At 39.8% G+C, this 26,373-nt stretch overlaps 1 protein-coding gene across 20 annotated transcripts in view; it reads right to left on the reverse strand.

Annotated features, from left to right (window-relative positions):
* Nucleotides 1–26,373, reverse strand: part of MCF2L (MCF.2 cell line derived transforming sequence like) — a 161,774-nt gene that overhangs the window by 71,038 nt on the left and 64,363 nt on the right. The window contains exon 1 of one of the 20 annotated variants that reach the window (XM_083834920.1): nt 21,077–21,203. The exons of 15 other annotated variants lie outside the window; for them this stretch is intronic. In XM_083834920.1, coding sequence (XP_083691046.1) covers nt 21,077–21,110 — 34 coding nt within the window. In that variant the 5' untranslated portion in view covers nt 21,111–21,203. Of the gene's footprint in view, nt 1–10,190; nt 10,328–18,922; nt 19,286–21,016; nt 21,039–21,076; nt 21,204–26,373 lie in introns of those variants that run through there. 4 more of the 20 variants (XM_083834902.1, XM_083834903.1, XM_083834921.1 and 1 more) reach the window with 4 other exon arrangements.

A 26,373-nucleotide genomic window follows, 5' to 3' on the forward strand; every position in this document is an offset into this window, starting at 1 on the left:
AAGATATCTAAAACTGTTCCCAAGCAACATTTCCTAATCCTTCCTGCATGATGGCTGTAGGAAGAGAGTCTTCAGTGCACAGGTACCAAATCTCAGTTTGGGAGGGAACAAACCCAAACTTTGAACAGCCAGGCACCTCAGAGACAAGACGCTCCTACCAGTGTCATGGACCCATGGCTTTTCACTCTCCAACTCTCCCCTCCTAATTTAACACAGATACTCAAACCCTCTTATACACCTGGCTACCTCCCCTAGAGCTACAGCTCCCCCAGTGTCAGCTCCCCATCCCCTTTCTAGCACAGAGCAGCCCTCCATTAACCTCTCAGCAAGCAAGAAGGTGCTCACCACAGGGTTAAGAGGGCATTTTATTGTGTTTTACTCCCTGGAAGAGCAGATTCAAACACCGGCCATTCAGCAAGCTCCAGTCCCCTCTGGAGATTGCCATCCCAAAAGCTCTTCTCACCATTTTGGCCAGAAATCCCTCATGGTTCTCCCTCTCCAATACCTCGCCTCCCTTCAGGAGAAAAGCACCATTGCTCCACGTTATTTTCTTTATATCTAACATCTCACCGAAATAAAGAGTTCTTCATAGTTTTTTTGTGGTGGAATCTGATCTCACAGGAAGATTTTCCATCGTTACTTGAATATACGGTGTCCTTACTAGAAGGAGATGAAGCACACGCACATTGAGGGGCCTGTGAGGGCACATGCTCCTTCAGCTCATGGCCTCGGGGAAAATGATTTCTTGGAAATATCCTTTAAATAGAGAACCTGCCACCTGCTCTATTCTTAGGGACAATACCCATTTTAGAGAAGCTAATAAATTGCATATTAAAATACAGAGTTACAGAAAATGTGTTTTCTAAGGAATTTTTATGGGCTCAGACTCTATTTATACTTACATGAGATAGCATCCACACAGTCTATAATTTACCGTTTTACCTTGACTGTCTCACACAGTATTTTCAAAACAGAGACCCAAGAGAGAGTGTCTGTTTTACTATATGTAAAATTCATAGCTGAAAAGAGATACTCATACCAAAACATGCTAGAATATCCAGTCTTCTTGAAGAGCTCATTTAGAGAGTTTTTCTCAAGAATCTGCTTAAAATGAAGTCCTCAAGATTTATAATGCATCTGGTATTGTGGCTACTAATAAAACAGTAAAATAAGGTTCTGTGAAGTCATTGATGCTATTTTTTTTAAAATTAGTATTTTTTTTTTTTAGTTTTTAAAGTGAACACATACAATAGCCAGGAATGCACAAAGTTTTTTTTCTTAAGCCAGCACCTGGAGGCTCTTTAAAAGAAATAAACAAAAACAACAACATAACATCACAAGTTCTAGTATTGAAATTGTGCCTAAGAGAAGACAGATGTCATCTTACTAATGTAGAGGGATCGGTTACATATGTGGTTCTTACAGAAAAAAGATGATGATGTTTCTCTTTATAAGATGTGTTTAAAATCACCTTCTAACTCTATTTGAAATCTTGCTTTCATAGTTCTGTCTCTATGATGGAGGAAGATGGCTTAGAGTGACCTGACCCCGTGTTACCAGAAGCAACTGCCTACATCTCAAATGAAGCAGGATTACTATTTAATAGTTTGAGCATGAGGACTAAAAGGTAACCCATGCTTGAGTTGCCTGGTGCCAGAAAGCCCTGAAGAAATACAGACCTGAAAAAACAATCAATGTCACTCAAGTCAAGATTTTCACTTATTGGTTAAAAGCCTCCTCCTCCTTTTCTGAACAAACTGAAGCTTATCTCATTCAGACTTGGTCTGACAAGATGAAGCAAAACCATTTTCACAGAACACAACACTGCAGTTGCATTTGAGAAAACCGCATCGACATTACGCTGAAGAAGGTCTCCTAACAGGACTCATTAGCCTCTTGTAATGGGTTTAATCCAATTCCCACTGAGCCAGCTGGAATTATACCACCCTTTGAGTAGCTTTGAGTAAAATCCTATGTCCATTACTTTGTAGCAGCTCAAAAGCCAACCTGTTTGTACTTTTATACACATGTGGACACAATTATGCCTTTCAACACAAACCCCAGTAACACACCATAAAGCAAACTACAAATCATTTTCCTGCCTCCTCTTTCTTGCTGAGTCAACACCATTTTCCTGAAATATGATGATGGCTTTGCTACTAAATGCATGCCTTAAATTGAAGAAATATGTCTTGTTCCCAACCAGTTTTGTTTTGCATCTCTTCTGGAATGGCCCACCCACCCAAATGGTTGAATGTGTTTTATGAAGGGGGTCTTCATTTGACACATCTCTTTACCAAAGCACCCTTCCATCTGGAAATTATAAATGCCAAGATAATGCCTTTCAGAAGGGTTCCTTCATCTCTCGCAGCCCCAAGGCAAACCCTTCATTGCCTCATCCTTTTCTCATCTTCCCCCCCTCAACCACCAGCCCTAACAGACAGTTCCTTTGTGTGGCCCCCAGAGCAGGAAGGGCCAGAGCATCAGGGCTGGTGAAGGTAGTTTCATGTTGTGCCATGTGGAAGAGGTCTAAAAAGACTATCATAATGCAAGGAGAGCTCTCCAGATTTAAAATGGAGTTTTATGAGGTGCTGTTGAATAGAATTTTACTGTTTGAATACTGTTTGTTTGAATAGAATTTTACTGTAAAGGCTTAACAGCCTACAGAAAAGCTACATCTCCTATTTCCTTTCCCAGTCAGAAATGACAATTCCCTTTCAATAGCCCTGATGCACAGAACCAATCTTCAAGTTGAGATCCTTTTTCTTTTAATTGAATCATGCTTTATCTAAGATCCACCCCCATGGCATGGTTAACACCAGCTTATTTTCTCTAGGGTCTCTGATTCCCTTTACATTAAAGGAGGGCAATTTAAAGGGCCTTACCATGGGAGTCAAGGACACAGTAGGACAGTATAGCCTATTGCTACAGTATGCATACAATAGTCTGACTACATATATAGCCCACTGGCACAATAGGCTAGTCTGAAATTCTATGCACTTTCAATCTTAAGTAAAGATCTAATTGAGTCAAGACTTGGAAGTGGAACTGCCAAAGAAAATCTGAAGTCTTATGGGTGATCTTCCCTCTATTATAAGCTCACGCATTCCTGACCAGTTGAAACTTTAACAGAGCCCATAATATTTCTGCAGAACTCCCATAATCCCTAGTTTTAGTAATATTTAAATGATTCCATTGAAATGAAACTGGAGAATTCTTCTTTTTTAATCATATCTGAAGAAGAAAAAAACTACTTAGAAAACACATATCTTAATCCTGAAAGGAAAATTTCTCTATTTAAAATCAGAGGACGTGAACTTATGCGTGAAACAACAGAGAACTAAGACATCTTTATATTATGTAGATGCCGACTGAACCTGCTTTATTCAAGCAATTCCTGCTTCCTGTAATCAGAGTTACAGGAAAAAGAAAAAAAACAACTGTCCATCTGGTGCTTTGAGATCACAGAGTTGGAGCTTTGGCACCCAACTACCCACAAAATTCTGAGGTTGATGGTCTGGTTTCCATGCATGGAGATTAACCACTGATCTTTCTCTTGAAAGAAATGGCTGAGGGGTACTGCAAATGCAGTGCTGGCATGAGAGGACAAGAGGTATAGCAGTCCCCATTTTCTTTGTTCTGACTGTGAAATAGGTACTCAAAAGCAAACTTTGACAACCAACCAAGATTTTGATTTGTTTCAAATGCTTCTCTAAAACTTTTGGACTTGAAACCCTATTACACATGTCAAAGGATATCATTGCCTTTGTTCTTTTCTTTATTCTACCACCCTTTTCCAGAAGGCAGCAGAATTCTTAGTCTTAGTTTGCCTAAATAATACCACCTCAAAGTACAAACATCAGAGGAAATATCTCCTCTCTTCCGTGTATAACAGAAGTACTCACAAGGTACTGGGAATACTAAAAACTCCAGCTTCTTCCTCCTGTGTCTTCAGTCACACCTACTTGACGCACACACTCCATTGTCCCGGAGCTTCTCAGAAAATAAACTATAAGTTTAGCTTACAAAACTGATCAAACACTAGCTAATCTGTAACCAGAAGAAAACTATGTAACAATTAGGAAGTCAACCTAGGGATCGGCAAGATCTAATATTTCTTTGTACTTGAGGAAAATCTATACCATGATAAATCATATAAGAAGCTGGGCAAAAAGAAAAAAAAAAGAAAAAGATGTTGCAACTGTTGCAAGAAAGAATTACCAGTTACAGTCTGATTTGTTTTCACGTGCTTTTGTTCTATACAATGCTTACACACACCTAGTCTGTTTTGGCGAGAAAGAGACGTTCTTTGTGCTATTTCAAGTCATGATAATTATTCCCTTGCTAAACTGAAACAAGGAACTTTGACTCATTCCACACAGCCGTCTTATAGCATAACTTCTTGCCAGCAGCAGAGGACTTAAAGAGAGAAAGGACAGCAAGACTGTCACATGAACCCACTACCTAAAGCAAAACTTCACATGGTGTATATGACATGTTATTCCTAATGCAACAGTAGCATTCCTCTCATCCCCTTTCCAGGTTGTCCCGAAGAAAGCCAATGAACTGATCTTCTGCTTGCTGATAAACCTTCTTCAATTCTTGCAGTATATTTTCAGACTGCTAGGAACCATGCCCCCAAAATAGGGTTAACAGATATTGCCAAACCTGCTGCATTAAATCCTTAATATTGCAAACTGTACTGAAAGTATAGTATAAAAATATTTCTGAAGTATTAGATGTACTTAAAGTTATCTCCAAGGAGCAAATTTTACAAAAAACAAAGGATTTTTTTTTTTAAACAGAACTATTAGATACAGACTGAGCATCAGAGAAGAACATTCCCCTAGCAAGTACTCAAGCACTAAGAAGGTGATTGACCCAGATGTGTCTCACTCAGTGCATTATCAAGCAAACCTCGATGGAATTAAAAAAAAAGTGTTAGACTTAGGGCATTAGATCTTATTACATGCAGTTGGCTGAGAAAATTATTATGGGAATTTTGCTTTTTAAGTATTAAAGCCTTGTAAAGAGGGGGAAAACCAAGTCTTAACGAGACAGAAACTAGAAAGAACAACTCTAAATAGAAGAACTGCATGCAAATTACAAGGCATCTTTAGCATAGCTTAAAAACTGGTGGTGCAATCAGCTTAAGCACATACCCTAAAGCACAGATCTTTTCAGGCAACCAAACCGAGGACTCTTCACTATTGAAGTCCTCTACTTTCAAGACTCTCTCTGCAGAAAAGCACATATCTCAAAGCATACCTAAAAGCTTTACATGAAAAGTGAACACTTGCAGAATCAGCTGCATGAGTATCTGGGAACTCTACTAAACAGGACAATGTTTTTGCATGGTATTTTGGAAACAAGGTATTAAACGAGGCATGCTTTCTTTTGCTCTTGATTGAAAACAGAAATCATAGCTATAAAACTAGCAGAGAAGCTAGTTGTACACACCTATTTTGAAGAGAAGTTCACCTGCTCAAAGAGAGTTACCAACCTGCGCTGCTGCATTATGGTCCCAGACAGCGTTTTCCTTGAAAACTGGAAATGGGATTCAAAGTTCAGCGCTGCAGCCTAACACCATGATAACAACCATGGGGGTTTCAACACAACTGAGGATGGATCAAAACACTTCTAACAAACAAGGAATTTGATAGTACTCAGACTTGAGCACACTCCACCATGGAGCTGTACAGTTACAAACTAATGGTTTGAAAGGGGATGTAAAGAATTTCATGGAAGTGACAGCGTGAAAGAGGAGCCAAGAGGCTTATGTGGTGCTGAGTACACTTTCCAGCTAAGACGTGTTTACCTGCAGGGGTCCGTCAGGTTCCCAGTACTCAGGACTACAGATGGCTTACAAAGAAGGGGCTGACCAGTCGGTAACCAAAGCAGCTGTCCCATCTTAACCAGAGAAGACAGAAGTGGTAATAGAGCAGCTCTGGAACTGCTGTACCTTACTGCCTGGTGTCCTTAAAAAGATGAAAGACATCATGTCTCTCTCAAGCAGTGCTAATATTAACAGCTTCTGGCAACAGAGAGGCAGGACATGGTTCAGTATCTCTCACAGGCAGCTAAAGAATCCTTTAATGCAACACAGGCAGCTCTGCTGCTCACATCCAGCATTTTGGAGGCAGCATGCTCAAGTTTTGGCAGGAAATATTCTTCTGCCCTTCCTCTGCTTCAGAGATGCATTTTCACCTCTTTTGAGTCTCAAATTAAGCATCCATTCATTATCTAATCTCAGAATTTGGCACATTGCTGTAATGATTAATCAAGGTCTCCTAAATAAAGCTTTGGCCCTGTAAGCAAGGGGTTATTTTTGATGTAAACTGACTATGCAAAACAAAATCAAGGAAGGTATTATTTCTTGGATTTATTTATCAGTGTCTCATCTGAGGGGAAAAAAAGGGGGGGGACAACAAAACCCCCCAAAACAACAAACACTAGATTCTGAAACAGCCTAATGTGTATGTTAACTCTGTTTTGAGGCACTGTTTTGCTAAGGTTTAAAACCAAAGATTGACAGCTCTTTCTCTGGAGCTTGTGATTTAAGGGATACAGGGAAATTGCTTAAGCTTCTTGGAACAAAAAGTTTCCATATTTTCTATGTGCCAAATACAAAGAAGATGCGTGTTAAAAGTAACCAACTGCTGTTGGTTCATTAAGAGAAATCATAGTTCGTTGTCTCAAGTAAAACAAAATCCTCGCTTAGTGCATAAAATCAACAAGTACCTGTCATATTAACTGAGAAGTAAATAGATGTGCTTACTCTGAGTTAGATGATTAAGTGGAGCTGAACTTCACTTACTACAACTCCACAGACTCTGGGGAACGAAGGTTTGTAAAAATCAGTGTCTTTAAAAAGCACTGTGAGCACTATGAGCTACTGCTCTTCTGTTTTTGAAGGCTTTGCGTCTTCCGCACACAACAGAAATGCAACAGGGCTGCATTTGGAAGAGAAAAGCCCTGTAAATGAAAGACTGAGTAAAAGTTCAGAGTATTTAATGCTTCAGCAAGTACCTGAGAAACAGCAGCTACAGAAGTATTTGAGGAAAAACAAACACACACAACACACAGACATACAAGGCTCCCTTCATTCCAAGACAACATGGTAACGATGAGAGGCAAAATCTCCCATCCATCTTGTGAAGCAAAGAGGCAGACGAGCAAACTTTGAGCTTGAACTTCCCTGCTGGTGGGTATTTTCCTCTGAGTGGTCATTTGACCTCACATGATCCTTTGAGACTGAACCCAAGTTAAAACAAACACAGAAAAGGCCAAAAGAACAACAAAAAGTCATACTGACAGCATTAGGATGAGCATTTCCTTTTAAAAACCTGGCCACAGGTCCTAGTAAATACCAGCTCAGTACTTTCAGTGACAGTGTCGAGGTGCCCTACAGAACACTGGAGCATCCACCCTTGGAGTTCTGTCCCCTGGGCCTGCCTCTCTCCCCTTCCCCTTGGCCCCGGCCTCATCTCTGCTGGCAGCTGCAGTGTTGGGATGTGCTTCCTGGCCTCCCCTTGCCTCCTGCTGCTGCCCAGCAGCTAAAAGGATCAACTGCTGCTAAGATGCATTTGTTTTCTTGAGTTGTTACTGGCAGAGGTCTTGCAAAGTCAACCTGCAGTTGGGCCTTCAGAACATAGGTATTGGCCTGGGGCTTTTACTGCTATGTAAACTGCACGGGGTCATGGCATGAGAAAGACAGTTCCTCCACCAACGATGTACAGACTTCCTCATGTGGCACCATAAGTCATTGTCCTTCACTCTGCTTCGAGCTTGCTTTATCTCACAGATGAACTGGATTAGATCTTCTCGATCATTCTGAGGCACAATCTTTTGACTCTACAGAACAATACATCTCACTTTCATTTCCTCTGTGGCGTGCCCTGATGGGTCTTTCCCCATAATTCACATTAGTTTCCCTAGTTTAAAAGGACACTTTCCCAAAGTACTTCCACGTTGGAAGTGTCCCGATTAAAGTGACCACCTTTAGCATGGAGAAAAGGAGGCTCAGGGGAGACCTTATTGTGCTCTACAATGGCCTTAAAGGAGGCTATAGTGAGGTGGGGAGCAGTCTTTTCTCCTGTGCACCTAGTGATAAGACAAGAGGAAATGGCCTTAAGTGCACCAGAGGAGGTTTAGGCTGGATATTAGGAAAAATTTCTTCACTGAAAGGGTTGTGAAATATTGGAACAGGCTACCCAGGGACGTACTTGAGTGACCATCCCCAGAGGTCTTCAAGAAATGTGTAGATGTAGAGCTTAGTGATATGTTTAATGGACTTGGCAGTGCTAAGTAAAAGGTTGGACTACATGATCTTAGAGGTCTTTTCCAACCTAAATGCTTCTATGATTTATTTCATTTTTTAAAGGCCACTAATGCTTATTTTAGAGGAGTGAATGTCTACTGAAGCTTTGCACAGCAAAGGGATGAGAGGGAACAGTCACATGCTGCAGCAAGGGAACTTCCAACTCAATACAAGGGGGAAAAAAAAATCACCACAAGAGCAAGACTGGGCACTCTCCACCCTTGGAGATGTCCAAAGCTCAGATGGACAAGTTTCTGAGAAACCTATTTCAACTTTAAAGTCAAACTTGCTTTGAGCTACGTAGCCTCCAGGGATCCTGTCCAACCTCAATTTTTCTGTAATTCTGAAGGAATTCCCTGGCCAAAAGTCCCCAAGTCCACCTCACAATCCTGAAAAGAAAAGAGAAACTTCCAGAAGGGCTATCATGGCCTTAAAACAAGAATATTATTGCAAATTAAACTGTGTACTAAACTCAGGATAATGACTTTAAAAATGAACTCAGAATAGGGTAAAATTTAGTTCGGTTGACACACCTGCTGTAGCACAGGCTAATAAAATCTGTCTACTGCTATATATTACATAGTATATCAAATTTCTGGAAAACAAAAGTAAGAACAACAAAACTAAGAAATAGCATTTCCAAAGAACAAGGAAAGAAGAAACATCCCAGAGTCATGATGAAATAGCAGTGCTTTCTGAAAAGACCCAGCCAACAATTTTTTTCCTCAGAGCTGTTCTCAATCCTTTGTGGGTTATAAAGGGCCCCATGTCAACAGCAAACAACTCCACAGGATGCAAAGCTCTCGCCCAGCAGTAGGTCCCCTCCCGCTGCAGTACTATGGCTCTGAAAAGACCACAGCAGACAAGCTTGGCACTGACTGGCCTTGCTTTCCTCCTTTCAGATAAAGCTTTCATGTGGTGCCACGTGGAAGGGGACTATGAAGACTCATCTTTTTCACAAACAACAACCACATCCAACATCCATCCCCTCTTTTCAGTTTGTCCATCCTTCTTCCTATCTCCCTACCTTTTCTCCCTGTGATGGACTGACCAAGGAATTCCCCAAGATGACATTGTTCTCCTCAGAAATTAAGAAAGTTTCCAAGAATTGAGAATAGAAAGTTCTGAGATCTCTCCTCTGTTTTCGTTCTCTCCCCTTTGCTGACTAGAAAAATAAAAATATCCCGCAGAGCACTCTAGGAGGAAGAGGAAAGAACAGCACTGCCGAAGGGGATATCACCTCTGTCCCTTTTGAAACTCCGAGCACAAAATTTTTTCAACAGTGTCACCATGAATATGCTCAAGAAATGGTGACAGGTGAGAAGAAAATTGAGCCTTGGCAGTTGCTAACAAAAACAGCCATGCAAGTTTATTTCTCAATAATTAAATAGAAATTAAAACTCCCTATATTTAATCATAGAATATCCTGAGTTGGAAGGGACCCACGATGATCATCGAGTCCAACTCCTGATAAGTTATACAAGTTGTCCTGGCACAACTACATGCCTACCACCCCAGTTTGACACAAACCACCCCAGTTTGACACAAACCATCCCCTGGATCTGCAATTTAAAACAGAACTCCCCTCTTTCATATAATAGTCAGCAGTATTCTAAATCCACTTCTTCCCTCTCGGCACACGTAAGAATGCACATAATGACCAACATTTACTCCGAATGATTAATCCCTCCACACTTTCAATCTGGCTAGCTTGCCTTTTCTCGAATTTTTCGTTCGTTTCTCATAAGCAGCGTGCCTGCTGATATTACCCGTAGTAACATGAAGTGCTGCTGAGAAGCGGAGCACTTCGCTACTCACTTGCTGATAATTAAATTAGCAATACTAAGCAGAAGATCCACCCTTCACCTACCTGTTTTGTTTAAATTTGACATTTCAAAAGCAGCGATAGTGGAAGTTTAGACACCAGTCCATCGATCCAGTGCTCTCTCTGCTATTCCTCTGCAGTAGTCACGCATACCAAAACCAGCAAACAGAACTGGAAATGTGAATTCAAGCACCAGAATAAGGAAGCAATTTTTACTTGTCCCTATTTCACAAAACCCGCTTTCAGTTTTGCAATGGACTGTAGCTGCACTATTAACAGCAAATAATATCTCCACTGTTTCATTTATATCTTAACAGAAACAAGATTCCTATAGAAAGCTTTGACAGAAGGAATTTAAGAAATAATGCATTTGAGATTAACTCTCCTATACTAACAACAAGGGGATGCCAAATGACATCCTCTGGATGAAACTGCTCTCACCTCCCCCTTCAAATAGGGATCAAGACAAATTACATGTCTGTCATTTACGTAAAATGCAGCAAACTGAAAATTAAACCCCACATTCAGGAACAGCAGGATGGCTGCAACAGCAGATTTTCCTCATAAGCCTTAACAGTGCTTCTGATCATCATAATCACTGTGCGACCGAATCCTGAACAAAGTAAAGTGCCTTCCATGTGAAATACTGGCATAGATTTGGTGGATGCATCTGAGGTACTGAGAAATAAATCCACACATAAAAATACACACTGCAAATTTACACAAGCACGGAACACACACACACCCATACCAATAAAATATATTTATATAGAAATGCATACAGAGAACGAAGGAGTACAACTTCTGCCTTTGTACTAAAAACATGTCATGTTTTCCTCAGTAGGATGTTGTCTGACTGAATTCCTCCCTGACCTGCAATCAAGTAACTAAGAAAAACAAAAAACTAGACACACCTGTGCATTTCTTCAGAAGAAGCCACAATTCAGCAATATCTTTGTAGAGCAAAGAGATCAGACTTAAGGTCATGTTGCTCCTCATCGATTTAGCGCAAAATAGTTCGGCAGACAGTGACCTAGTTATCTGTGAGCCCGTCTTCAACATGCAGCAAGAGCACAAAACTCCATCTTTCAGTCAAAGCCAAGCCACCTGGGACACGATACCTTTCTTCAAATTACACGCAGAGCAACTGCGCCTTTCAGCGGGACCTGAGGTCCCCCATGGGGTTAGCTGGTTCATGGTTACTGACCACTTTTTGTCTTCCTGCATCAAGCACTGGCATATGTTAAATTCAATCTATGACTTTAAACATGAACAAATGTTCTAATATTATCGGTCAGAAAAAAATAATTCTAAGTGCAGCATGTCAGAAACCTCAGTTTAAGAGCCCTAGTTTTAAGCAAATGATAAGCTGCCCAGTAAATCCATCTTCATCTTTTTCTAACCATCCCCCAAGTCCTGCACACAAGGAAATGAACTGCCCAGGGGCAGATGTCATTTTCTAATGAGCCTTTGGTTAAAAGTTCCTCGGAAACGCACCAGGCATGTCATATTTCTGAGGAAGTTCTCACCCAAGCATCTTTGACAGAACTGAACTAGGGTGTTTTGCTTGGTGGCAAACCCATTAAGCACCTGTTCCTTAGGAAGACACCTGCCAAAGCAACAGGAACTGTCAAAAGGAAACTTATTACAACTTATAAAGTCACATTACTTGAAGGTGTACAAATTTTACCTGTAAGAAAATGGGAAATTAAAGCAACAGTTAATAAAAATAAACTAAACTGTTCCATATGATCTTTCAGACACTAATGCCCAGCGGTCTTGCTTTGCTTGATCCTTTAAAGTAATTGCCCAGTGATGGACTACCTGTCAATGAATGCACTTGAGATTAGCTACCAGCAATCCAGACTCCCTACCATGAAGAGCAAACCAATAAATGAGAGTGACAGCAACAACCATGTGAAAACAAACAGATTGTTTTTCCTCACTTCGAGATGTTGTAAGAGCCCTTTCCTGACAAGAGGGGGGTCAAGGAAAAAGGACAGCAAGGATAAAAAGCTCGGATTGATGGTTACATCTGTTCATAAAATCGCATTTACAGATGGGGAAGAGCTTAGTTTCAGCTTCAGCACACCCGGCTATAAACACAAAACCAAACAAACTGCAAGCCACCCACAGACCACACCAAAGGTTATTTGCTGGAGTGCCCCACATCTGTGTTCTCACCACTCATCCTGTTGGTAATCACAAACCAATTTGTTAAATTACAATAAATCTACTAATAAGTGGGTCTATTCATTGCCTTGCATTAAAATATGGCCTGAAAAAATAATTTAGATAGATTATTTTAAACTCTGCTATTTTGATTTCATTACAATCTGTAATATGTCAAACTACAAGAGATTCCTAAGAGATATCAAATGTTTTTAATCAAAGGTAGATTTAAAAGAAATAACCCTCCTTAGAAATACTTCTACTTAACTGTTCTGTACTTCAGGAGGTCGTTACTAGAATATTTAACTTTGAAGAGCTCAAAATTAGTGAATGAGTCTTCTCACCACTCCCACAAGTCATGTAAATACTCTTTCAGTTCCATCACATCCGTGAAAGCTGAGACAAAGCAAGTGACCCATGTTGGATCAAATGACAGCATTTGTTGCAACGTCAGAAACAGGATCTCCCTCTTGTCTCTGAGTCCATACTCACTCTTTTCCAGGATTGTCAGTGGAGGTTTGTGCTTCTAGATCGGCATCTTGAACTCTAGTTCTCAGGCAGAGATCACAACTCAGAATTTTATTTCTAGCTCTTGCACTGTAACTTGGCTCCAGGAAGAATCGTCTTAGGGCAGCTAGAAATCCCACCATGTATTACATATTATATCAAGTATACACACTGATACTCATTTCTTATTTAGCAGCACAAAGCCAGTCTCAGACATTTGCTACTGAGAGTCCTGAGCAGTATGCTTGGCTGACTAGATATTACTGCTAATAGCAGCAGGGGTTTGGTCTCACCTGCAACACAGCATGATGAAAACCTAACTCTTGTTATCGGAAGTCTTACACAATGATAAAACAGTCATAGGTGTGCTTTCCAAACATGCAAAGAGAGGAAGAGGAAGCTTTACAGTCTCCACTCAAAGATTAAAACCAAGTGAAAGAGGAGCTACACCCTTTTCAGAAACGTATCACCCTCATACACACCCATTCAATAAGATACAGGAACCTGATATTTTGGCAAGCTGGCTACTCCCTGAAGAATAAAATAAAACCAACAAATGTGAATGGAGAAGAGGAGAAAGAACCACCTACAGTGCACTGACTGTGTTTGTTCTCACCGTCGAGACAGAAAGGAAGGGTAAACCTTTGTGTTCACCAGCACTGCAGTATGAGCCAGCAGCATGCAGCCAAGAGGGCAAACTGTATCTTGGGGTGTATTAAACACGGCACAGTCACCCGGTCAAGAGGGGGCATTTTCCCACTGTATGTAGCATTAGTGAGGCCCTGGCTTTAACATTGTGTGCAGTTCTGGGCTCCACAATATAAAAAGGATGTTATGGTCTTTGAACACGTCCAGAGGAGAAAAACGAGGCTGGTAAAAGGGCTAGAAGGCACGTCCTGTGAGGAGAGGCTGAGGACACTGGGTTTGTCAAGACTGGAGAAGAGCAGGTTGAGGGCCGACCTTGTTGCTCTCTGCACCTTCCTGAGAAGGGGAAGTGGGGAGGTTTTTTCCCTGGTATCTAGCGACAGGATGCATGTCAGTGGCTCAGAGCTCCATCATGGGAGGTTCAGACTGGATGTTAGGAAAATATTCTTTACTGAGAGCATTGTTAAACACTGGGACAGGCTTCCTAGAGAGGTGGTTGATGCCCTGGGCCTGCCTGCCTTTAAGAGGCATTAGGATAATGCTCTGGTTGATATGTTTTAACTTTGGCTCAGCCCCAAAGTAGTCTGACGGTTGGACTTGAGGATCTTTGTAGGTCCCTTCCAACCAGAACTACTCTATTCCACAGTCCCTTCATGATGTGCACGCTAACATGGACAACAACCTCTGAACAGGCTGCTGTCTTAAAATTTCAGAGCAGAGGAAACAGTGGAGTGAATCGTTCATGAGAAAACAAAATACTAGTTCAAAAATAATCTAATTTCTGGGACTAGTGCAACAGATGCATGTAATATCCATCCTCAGTGCTCCCACTTGGCTTTCTCCTAGTTGTCAAACTTCCTAAATCCACAGTTACATGTACTTTTACTGGACAACTCAAGATCTAGTAATGACTGTGGCTAAGAGAACCAAAATACAATGTTGTTTCAGTCCTACTATCCTTCACGATTAACCAACTAGACATGTCTTCACCTCTCACCTTCAGGACTCAGAGTGTCCTTAGGTTGAAGGACATACATGAAGAAATGGGGTGGAGAGCTCTGTCAGTGTACAAGGGACTCTGATACTGCTCCCAGTTCGCTGGAGGGGGAAGGAACCCAGGCATATCATCTCTAAGGAAAGTGGCCACAGGCACCCGGCTAAACACTATTTCAGATAAAGGTGATTTTTCCTAGCAAAGAAAACTCAAAATTTTACTGGGCTAGAGATGCTCTATATTCCCATGAAACAGAGTATGAAACATGCACCTGGGAAAACAGGGCTCCAGCCAGGAACTGGATGCATTTTTATTTTAGCACTCTATTTTGGACTATGTGTGTGGGGAAACATTTGTTTCGTGCTTATAATACCTTGTCTCCTTGCTGCGTGCTTCAAGAGAACAGCAGTGACAAAAAAGAACAAATGTGTTGAAGCACAAAACCCCTTTCTAGCCTTTATTGTTGAGTTTGAAACACAAATGGAGAGGAAAACCTCAACATGTGGGCATGCACATTAGCAACAAGACTTAGGGGAAAATTTAAGCTGTATTCAAACACAGAGGAACAACAGCCCTCATAAGAAAAATCTACATCAGGACATGAGTATATTTATAAATGCAAGAAAATACATTAAAACTCCTGCCATGCTCAAGTCAATCTCATCCTGGTCTGTGATTGAAATACTGCAGCCCACAGAGAAGAAGAAAATATCATGGGAGAAGCTTTTGAAGGATGAATGCAAAATCATGAAGGGTAAGAGGCTGTGTCACTTCAGTTTTGTGCAACCCAGAGAGGGAAGCTATGACTGCACCTTAAATATTTAAGTTTGATAAGTCAATAGTAAAAGTATAGCTACTAATGTATTTTTTCCTTTGGGGCGTGGCACCTAGCAAAAAGCACATCAATGAGATGAACTGACACTTCATGTGATTCAGCATGACAAGCCATCCTTATAGGATCATATTTAGCATAATGTAAATGTGCACTCTCCCTAAAAAAAAGCTAGCAGAATACACCTCACACCTGTAACCACAGACTTTATAATTGGGTGGAGCTGTGAAGACATTAAATATTTTGATGCATCACCAGTGAGCACCTACGTTAGCATACTAGACTATTTAAAAGCCCTACTCATTTTCTCCTTTTAATACTTCACGACGGTTTTTCAAAGAACAAATGCAAAAAAGGTTTCATTCTTTTTAAAGTCACCAAGCATTCAAAATTGCCAATTCTCTCTAGTTTGCATCAAAAGATTCAATTTCCATTAAAAATGAGTTTATATACACACACTTGTACGAATCCATTATACAAATATTTCTTTACTAACCTGATACCAGCAGCTTGCTAGATTTCTATGTAACAACAAAACTAACCAATTTTGAAACATCTTTAACAGTTTTCGATTTGGATACTAAGTCATCAAAAAGGTCTCTGTAGCACACGAACATCTAAATTTAAGCAAGCATGAGCAATCCAAATTTGTGATGAGAGAAAAGCAATAAAAACCACCGTTCATGAAGAAAGACACTCTTCCTATGAAAATAAGTACGCTGGTAATACCAATAGTTGCTGGAACACTTAAAAGGTGAAGGATACTGTTCAATTAATAGGATGAATCCTGCAATATCTTTTTGAAAGATATGTCCAGGAAGAAATGAGGAAAAAAACACTGAGAAATTACACCTCAAAAGTACACTTTGCACTATAAGACAATAATAAACTTCAAAGCTTTGAAGATCACATACCTTACATCAGGTATCCAGAAGGTAAAACAAAAAGAAGACTACTGCAATTTCTAAGGAAATACAGCACACCATCAGGGATCATAGTTCTCCAACCCCATGACTACACTTTCCAAAACAAACACACACACAACAGAAGCCTGGCCACTGAATGCTCTTATCATGCATCTGTTTTAATTCCTGATTTCAAAATGAAATCTTTTTGGTGTTCTGTGAACTGAATTTTAATCAGTTTATACTTTCCTATGTGTCCTTTCTAAACAAGCTCCTGCAAGTCTATAATCATAGGTCTCCCCTTCACTGTGCTGAAGGATTTACCACGGTTTCCATGTCAACGAGACAAAAATTGGACTTTTTCTTTGGATCAAACTTAACCACGCAGGAGTTATCCTGTGGTCTTTGGTGACAGTTCTGTCTGTGCACAGCTGCAAAAGCCAGCAAAATAAATGGATTTGACCCCTTTCACTTCACAAACAGCAGCAGTACCCATACAAAAGTGTCTGCAGTCCAACATGACCGGTCAAATGGCATGGAGATGAGGAAAAGAGGACACCTGGCTCTGTGCTGACGTTGTCAAACACAGTATTCAAAATTGAGTAGACCAGAGGTTGCAGTCCCATAAAAATTGAAAACTGTAATTAAAAGTGGATGCAAATCACCACTATCACAGAATCATCTAGGTTGGAAGAGACCTCCAAGATCACCGAGTCCAACCTCTGACCTAACACTAACAAGTCCTCCACTAAACCGTATCACTAAGCTCTACATCTAAACATCCTTTAAAGACCTCCAGGGATGGTGACTCAACCACTTCCCTGGGCAGCCCATTCCAATGCCTAACAACCCTTTCGGTAAAGAAGTTCTTCCTAATATCCAACCTAAACCTCCCCTGGCACAACTTTAGCCCATTCCCCCTCGTCCTGTCACCAGGCATGTGGGAGAATAAACATTATCTAACATTAGATAGAAGCTAGGACCAAAATTCTGAAAAATCCTGAGGATGGAACCCATTATTTATAGCAGCAGTAGGATTAAAGGAGCAAATGGAAGAGATAAGGAGAAACGGATATAGGGTTTAGTGGCAGCAGAAAGAAAAACTCAACAGTAACGAATGACAACAGGAACATGTGATGAAAGCATCCCAGGAATAGAACTCAGGAAAGGAAAAGCAGGTCTACTTTGTATTCTGAAATGTAAATGTGTATGTACACACACACACAAATAACAACATTACTCCAGAAAGCAAGGCAAACCAACAGAGACCATTACAACAAATGAAGCGTTGTACCACAGTCATACCTATATTTATAGCCAAAGTATAAAATAAAAATTCATCAACGATAGGAAACCCTTTCTGTGACCCTTAAAGTACACAATTATTTTTTTCCAGATTAACAAGACACTCAGGAAGCAGAAAAACCTTCAGGTCAAATGTTGTGGGAGAACGCGTTCCAACAATAATATAAAATGCTCTGCAACACTGATGAACACAGATAAAGGCTGCAAAACTATTTATTACAAAGGAAGGAAAGGAAGACAACTTTTGCAGAAATCATCATTCCCCAAAATCCTGAAAGAGCAAACAGGACAGACAGAAGCGAAACTTGCTTTTGGTCCAAGATCAGAGACAGAAAACACTCGTTCCATCACGTCTCTAGAAACAATCAGTTGGCGTGCTTTTGAACAAGTTACTTATGATACTTCAGTATTGGAGGATCATTTGTAGCTCCCAATGAAATACAAAAAATAAAAAGAAATGGTTGCTAGGTGACCTCAGTTACCTGTCATTTCAGATTGGTGAGTTTAGACAAAATCCTTCAGAGTAGGCCATTGCCCTTAACTCTTATTGATGCTTCAAGAGTAGTCTACCTGCATTATTCTGAGGCTACACTTCAGAATGGTCAAAACCCACATAACAGATCAGATAAATATACAGTTATCCCCCTAGCAGTTTATTTTTCAAGCCAGTTTTGATTTTGACTCACAATTTGGACTTTTTGTGGTCAAGGCATGCACGTTGCAACAAGGATCACACGGCCATGCAACTCAACAAGTTCCCACTCATGCAAGAAATGTGAAAAAAGCAATCTTCAAAAGTCACCAGTTCCTCCACTTAGAGGTTCCCAAAATAACATCTTAACTTCTCCCACTGCCAACCCCTTCTCTCTCCCAGATTTCAGCAAACTCCACAGCTCTTTTACAAAAAAAGAAAACTTAATATCAGCAAAGAGCAAACAAAGCTTGTTTTCCACCAGTCAAAAAGAAAACAGAACACACAAAGAGACTAGTTTCTTCTGGAAAGCCAACCTGGAGAGCTGCTTCAGGTTCTCAACAGAATTTCATTTCTTTCCAAAAACAAAAACCTCAGTGCAACAAAACAAAATATCTTATCCCTTGTGCTTAGTGCACAATATTCTTGGTTAAATTGACTCAGGGTAGGAAAAGACAAACCTCACACCAGTTGCTCTCTGTGGAAAGACATGACATACAATCATACCTGACCTTTTAACTTCGTATTTGTAAGGAAAAAAAGGTATCATACAAAATACAGTGATCCCTTTAATAAAACACTTAAAAAAGCCACCAACTACAAAAAAAACACTAGACCTACAAAAAACTGTTATAAAATACACAAACAACTGCAAAGACACACAGCAGCTGTAACTGTGTCCTGTTTCTATTCTTTGGGAAGCAAACAGGAAACATATACCCTTACCTGATTGAAAAAGCAGCCAGTCCCTGATATTTTAATCAACCCAAAGCAACAGACATTTTCCTTCTTCTGCAGTTTCCTAGGATGCTTACTGGGCTGTTCGGAATAGCAGTATGGAGTCCAAGCTTTTTAACAGCAGCATTGCCTTCGTTTTCCTCATTAAGTACTGCTACCTACACTATCACTGTATTTACTTTTGGCCTAGGTGTGACGGCACAGGCATGGTTGTGGATTCAAACAACAAAACCACTCCTCTGCCAAGGGTGCTTTATTAGTGTTAGCCTCCGACTTCGCCTCAAAAACCTTCGCGCTGCTTTGAGATGAGCAGTAACTAAAGTAGATGCACCAGCCATAAAAGAAAGGTAATTATGCAAACCTTTAGTCAACAAGGAGGAAAGACCAATAAAAACCTGGCAACCTTACCACATCACCTCCTAACCTCATCTGATTAGGATTTTGCAATTAACAGAAATCAAAACCTGCCCAGTTCTCCATTTGGCAGTTCTGGGGTAAAATCTCAGCTCCAAAAAGCTTTTGAAACAGTTTGGTGCTTCACGTCCTTTTCATAACATAGAATGGACATATAAAAAAGAATGAAATGAAGACTAAGGAGCAAATTCCACTTGTGATGACACACACAGCACCTGATCTCACATCCTCAACACTCATATGAGTAGGGAACAACCTACAGACAGCCCCCAGCCATTCTCTGCTCTTCCTCTTGTTGCCTCTGCAAAAATTGCATGTGTTTGCCAGCAGCTCCTGTCTTTCTTCCATCTCACAACTGACACAATGAAAATCAGGTGCTTAAGACCCTCAGTAAAATAGTGGGGAAAAATACCTACTATCTCTTGAGGTCAAAATAGCTGAGGTGCAAAGTGATAACTTCAAAAAACAGTACAGCTGGTAGGGTCATATATCTTGCTCCCTCTTATCTTTTTTTTAAGTTTCTGCCAGTCTGTATATCCTGTAAGAAACACCACCCCACCCCTCACGCACAGAAGCCAACGTTCAATTTTTCCAGTGTCACAAGGTGCTCTCCGTCCAACCGAACTGACAACAGGACGGACAGATCACCTGCTACTTACCATGTGCATACTCAATCAGCATGACATAATTTTAACTTGGCTTTTACCCTTGTATTTTCACTAAAAGAAAAGTGAAGGGCAAGCAGATCAAAGGTAAGGTTTCATGCTTTCTTCTTCAGGCAAGAAGGCAGAAGCTCTTACTGTACCTGAGTGGAAGGAAAAGACTCGCAGCTCTATCATCTTTGTAGTTCCCTACAGTATGGTGAAAGCAAATAAGGCTTCTTCAATTAAGGTCTCATCCTGCAGCCAGTCTTTGAAGTATTCAGCAGCATCCTTTTAACAGGACAGATTTCACATCCTTGGCCAAAGGATGGCCAAAAGCTTCCTTCTCTCCGACTCAAACTCGGAACAGCCTGTGACCACTACTGTCTTGATCCCCACGTTACAATGGTTTAGCTAACGCTGAACACATTTTTACGCCTTTTTAGGTCACCACACACACTATACTGAGTATAACAACTACAGATACCCAGACAACCCCAAGGATCAGATCAGCAAAGAGCCAAAGGCACTGCTCAGACATGAAGAGAACATCGAAGTAACATTAAAAATATTAACAGTATGCCCACTCCCCAGCTAGGGTTTATTTGCTGCACTCTTTATTTCTGAGGGAAATTTCAGGGCAAGAAATGGGATTCTATTTAAGAAAAAGGTTGTACAGACTTCTTAAGTAGCACTTGGGGAAAGTAAGGTGCGAGGGTGCCACAAATATTCCTTTTTTTTTTTTTACCTCCTGAGATTCTGGAAATATTTTCCAGCAGCTCTCAGAGATTATTCTTCACTGGAATTTCTTCTCCTATACTATGAAGAAGTTTGATACAGCTTATATGTAAGATGTACTCAAGTCCCTATGTTATTTGCATGTAATTCCTTAGAGCAGAAAAGAAAGAAAGGTATCTTCCTTTTAATCTCCCTAGTTTACTAGCTAACGAAGGAAATAGCAGCTCAGCTACAAATAAATAAAAACCTGTAAGTATACTAGTCTCAACCAACAATAACAAGCCATGACCTAGTTGAGCTTGTTTCATGTTTTCTTCTTCAGGCAAGAAAGCAGGAGCTCTTACTGTACCTGAATGGAAGGAAAAGACTTGCAGCTCTATCATCAGCTTGCCCACAAAAACAGCATGTGTTGGTCTGTCTGGCACCTCCTACCAGCTGACTAGTATTCAGCTTCAGCCAGCCCAGCTGGGACAGGTTCAGAGGCTTTTAAAGGTTCACAGGTGCAGCCATGAGCAGTTGGCTGACAAAGAGCTTGTGTAAATGCTTCTTTAGGAAACTGCTCTTCAGCTAAAGCACAATGGTATAAACCAGCAACTGAGGTTTCTCTTGAGTCATGAAACATTGAGAAATGGATTCAGGTCTCTTCTGAGCTGGCTTCCATGTGGAGTATCTCCCCTGAACTTATTGCTTCCCAAGGACCAGCAGAGATGAGGAGCTGTTTGAGATACTCCTGGCATGCTCCCTGATTTGGCAAACTGTAACCCAAAGCCTGCTTTGTCACGTTTCCTCTGTTCTTATATTATTGTTTTAGACCATTTTGTCTCCTCTCACTTGCTTAGCTATTGGTACTGTGCTCTAAAAGATGCCTGCTGTCTTTGAAGTATTGATGCTGTTTGCAGGTACTGGCTGCAATCTGTGTTTTTTCCTTTCTAAAATGGAGTTGTGCAAAGGAAATTGTTTTTACAAAACTTAAACTATCCAAGAACGAACAAATCCATTGTTTAGAGAGGAGACCTTTGGGCAGCAACGCAACTACGAACTGTGTTGTGGTGAGTCCACAAAGCTTGTGTGGACGGTGAGGGGTCTGGGTTTGCGTGCCTTGGGACAGGGAGAGAGGGGACAGAGCATTCTCATTGTTTAAATGTAAACAATAATAATAATAGGCTTTTGTAACTGAGAGAAGGAAGCAATCTAATGTGGAAAACAGTTGTTATTACTCTGTTTACAACTCCTTGTTTCCCCAAAATAGGCCAGGTTACTCCGTAACACCGAAGAAGGCTAAACTGAGGTGACCTGTAACTGGGTGAATGGCTGAAAACCCATCTGATAAGATGGGTTTGGGAATGCCTTTTCTGTTTTTAAAATTGCCTCATAATAGAAGCATGCCAGAATGGAAAATACTGGATGGAGTTGCATTCTTGCAACTCAAAATCCTGGAAAAACTGCAGATGGTTAGGTTGTAAACTGGATCCACTGCCATGTGATGGCTGAAGCACCGTCAGGGAGAAAGCTGATACCTGGGTCCAAGGGTACAATCCTCAAAAAAATCTCCTAACACCATGAAACCTGAAGGGTTTTTTAATTATTTTTTTTTCACAGAATAAAAATAGCTATCTCCCTTCAGACTATTTTAAATACACTTTGCCATGTTGCTTGAGTTGTAAGATGATTAAATCTATGTTCTATTTTCTTTTCTGCCATAAGGCGCTTTGTTGTGTCTACAGATTGCTTCATCTGTGAAGCATTGCAAGTCGTCATCATAAGCAACATTTATACTTTGTTTGGTCCAACCAGATACCTTTTCATGAAATATTAAATTAGTACTCCTTATCATTATTCATCACATGCATCTGGAGACTGTCATATCTTATCTGATTCAAGTAACAAATCATGTTTGATTTTTGTATGCAAAGTATGGCATTTAGTGTGGGGCATCCCTGCCCATGGCAGCGGGGTTGGAACTAGCTTCCAACCCAAGCTGTTCTATGATTCGATGATAAAAATGTTTTGACTTCACTGACATCTGAGTATTTTGCTTCTCATCTTTGAAAACCTGTTCTAATCACATAGAAAAACACTCACAGATGACTTTTTAAAAAATCACTTAGATATTTTTCTTTTCAAGTAAAGTATTCCTAAAATAACTCTAACAAATTCACATGACAACATCTGCAAAAATTATCAGTACAACTCACCGTACAGACAAAGAGCATAATTTTGAATAGCTGGAAGTTGGGAGAAAAAAAAATAAAAGAGAAGGTACCAAGGTCAAATGCTACTAATTAAAGGAGGAAAAGTTTATGCTGAAGAAGATAGCAGAGAACACCTTTACTTGTACCTGAAGACCTTAATCAATCTTCAACAGCCATAGTGGTAGATGATATGGAGACAGATATCAAAACATTACCTGTGCATCACATGCACAATCCAGTTAAAATGTATGAACACACGCTACTGGAATCCTAGAGATTTAGATGACATAAGCTAGAGAGTTTGACAGTGAGTTGAAGGAGAACTGTACAGTTTTGGGCTCCCAGGAAGCATGTGTTTTGAATTTCTGGAGCAAAAACCTTGCACCAGACTTGTATGTCTGGTAGTACTGGAAAGGTAAAACAACTCTGTAGTAGGATAGACACAATGTCTTGAATTTTTGTTTCACATGCTAGCTCTCTTTAAGCACAAGACAACTGGCTTTCTGATTGCTCTCCATTTTATCGTACAAACCTTTTGAATCCATCAAAGATGCTATGAATTAGATAATTGTTTGACTAAAACAAGCATGTTTGGCTGAAATAGAAATAATGGACATGAAAGTTGAGAATTTAAAGAGTAATTCTACACAAACTCCCTGCTTAAAACAATTTGCTTATGTTTCATGAAAGCTTATGACTTTCACCTAAAAGAAGAAAAGGATGGAAATATAGATTGTATCTTTCCTTCGCATAAAAGCCTGAAAAGCAATTAACTCCTTCTCCAAAAGCCAAAGGACACATTTGAAGAAGTTCTTCAAGTAGCCTCTGACGTATACCCATATGAACTGTATGTCACATATTGTGTAGGCTTCTAAAGTGATTTCTCAGAGAAATCAAACAAAAGATAAATTCATTTAGAGAATTACTCATGAAAATACTCTGATGAAAATAATAAGATTGGACTGAGACTTACTGCATGCTGACAACATTGCAAGTGGAAAAATGAGATTTTTCCACCTGGGGATAAAAAGAGGTAAGAAGAAGTTCCTACAGAAGATTCCTGTAGGCTCCTTCGCTCTTTGAAGCTCCCATTTGTTCTTCGGCCTCTCTCCAAAAGGAATGAATTAACCTATCCAACAGCCCTGTCACTCACTGAAATGGTGTGCGACTCTCATTCTCAATGATACTAAAGACTGCTGACAGATACTGAAGAAGAATAAGTAAACGGGAAAACTAACATTATCAGTAGGCTTTGTCCATTAATTTTAGAAAAAACACCAACTGACAAGATTTGGGAAGGTTTCATGCCAGATTCAAGTCAAAGTGCAAGAAACAGAAGTTGTATGTGAGGTTGCATTAACCGCTGACTAAAATAGAATCTGTGGGATTTTTTTTTCAAAGATCACTGAACAAGAAACGAAACACAAAAGTTGTGTTGATCTTCACTTCCTGCTTTGGGAGAAGACATAGCAGTTCTGAAATTGAAAAAAAAAAAAAAGGATTACTTCAAATCAGGAAGTGCTGGAAATCCTACAATAAACCTTGATCCTTTTAACTTAGCTTGCTTTACCAAGAGGCCATGTATGTTCAATCTTTCCAGGTTTTATTCACCTTTGAGGTTAATTTGATGATCATGTAGGATTTTGCTAAGCACTAGAAATGTACACAGTAAAAGGAAGTAGTACAGACCATCTTATTATGCATGACTTTAGTCTAGCTAAACATTGCAACAACACATGAGATTGCAAATGTCTTGAAAGAACAATGACGAAGATAAAGGGAATAAATAAAATTACATCCTGGCTCCAGGACTGGTTCTGCCCAGAGAGTAAACATCTTATTGTTGACAATTCTCCATCCAGAAAAGCAAAAATATGCTGTAAAAATAGGAAGACACTTTTGTTCCAAATTATTGAAGTATCTCTGCTTATTCATCAGGGAAACAGTAAGTAATTTTTTCCATTATTGCATTATTTTTGCAAATCTCCTTTCCTCATAAAGACATAAGCTCTTCAGCAGCCATGAAAGTGGTAAAAGTGTAACTTTCTCCTAACTCATCCCATATATAAAATACCATATACGCTAGTGCCTCTAATTAAATGGGCATTTAAAACTGCACTAATGTTCAGCAATACATTTTTTCCCTATTTCAAGAGCTGCACACAGTCAGATTTTGTTCTCTGACGATTCATTTTACATGAATTGACTCCCTGAATATCACACAACAGCTCTTAGGAAAGGTCTTCTTGTAAGAGGACTCATAGATAGCTTAAATCTTAGTAAACAGAGACAAAGAGAAAAACATAGGCAGAGGTTGGGAAGGTCCAAGGAGCAAGGGTACACTCTTGAGGAGTTCAGAGTCAGTGGATCAACTGGAAGAGGTGTCTATCAGCAAGTTCTTGTATTGCCTCTAATGACATGTGCATACATGTGTGTGCACACGTGTGTCTCACACTTTTTTGTGTGAAATCTTCAGGTTACATCCATAAATACAATACTAATTTTAAAAGACTAATTGGAAAGATAAAAAGAGAGCTGATGCAGCTACCACAGAATTTATATTCCTTACACAGGGAGGAAAGCTTTCCAAAGAAATGACAACTTTTTTATCTTTTCTACAAGTTTAAAAGACGCTTTCTTAGAGTATTTCATTGAATTGTAGGACAAGAATTGCCACGTATAAATAGCATATGACCTATTAACACAATGACTATTTTGCATCGTTTTTCTTGGAGGATTCATCACCAGGAGGAATGTGGTGGCCTGTACATCACTGTCCCAGAGTCTACATATTCCTTCATCATTATGTGCACAATTAGAAAAGTAACATCTTTTTGCCTACAAATTGAGTAAGGCACCAAGAATTTTAAAATATTAACTTTTATAATATCATAATTTGTAATATTATACTTTTTTGTTATTTAAAAATGAATTCAAATAGCTTTTTCACACAAGAAACAGGAAACAGTAAGATTTAGAGACCTTAAGTGCGACTATTCTCAGGAATATGCTGATAATGTCATCCAGTCTAAATATTTGTACTTACTATTACAGCATGCATCTTATCGTGACTGTAAATTCCACCCCTCGAATCATGCATTTCCTTATAAAGATTTTAAAATAAGAAAAACACTAAATTCAAAAATTCAAGAAAAAAAGATAAAAAATGAGGCTGGGGTCCCTCAGGTTTATGGGACAAGTCAATACAGACACCTGAGCGGAGGAAGAAAAACATTTTGCCAATGTTGCTGAATTGGTATCTCTGAAACAATAACAATCTCTTTATCTGAAAACATATATTGAGCTGATTCCAGCAGCATAAACTGCCCTACAAAATTTTGTGACGATGTTCTGAAATTGATTTCTGAGGAAAGAAGCAGATCTCTTTTGATGGACATACTGCTTGGGAGGTTTTCTGACTTTGGAAGGATATCAGTTGTGACAATGTTTTTGC

Source organism: Anser anser, assembly GCF_964211835.1.
Source record: "Anser anser genome assembly, chromosome: 1".
In the NCBI taxonomy this organism is placed as follows: Eukaryota; Metazoa; Chordata; class Aves; order Anseriformes; family Anatidae; genus Anser; species Anser anser.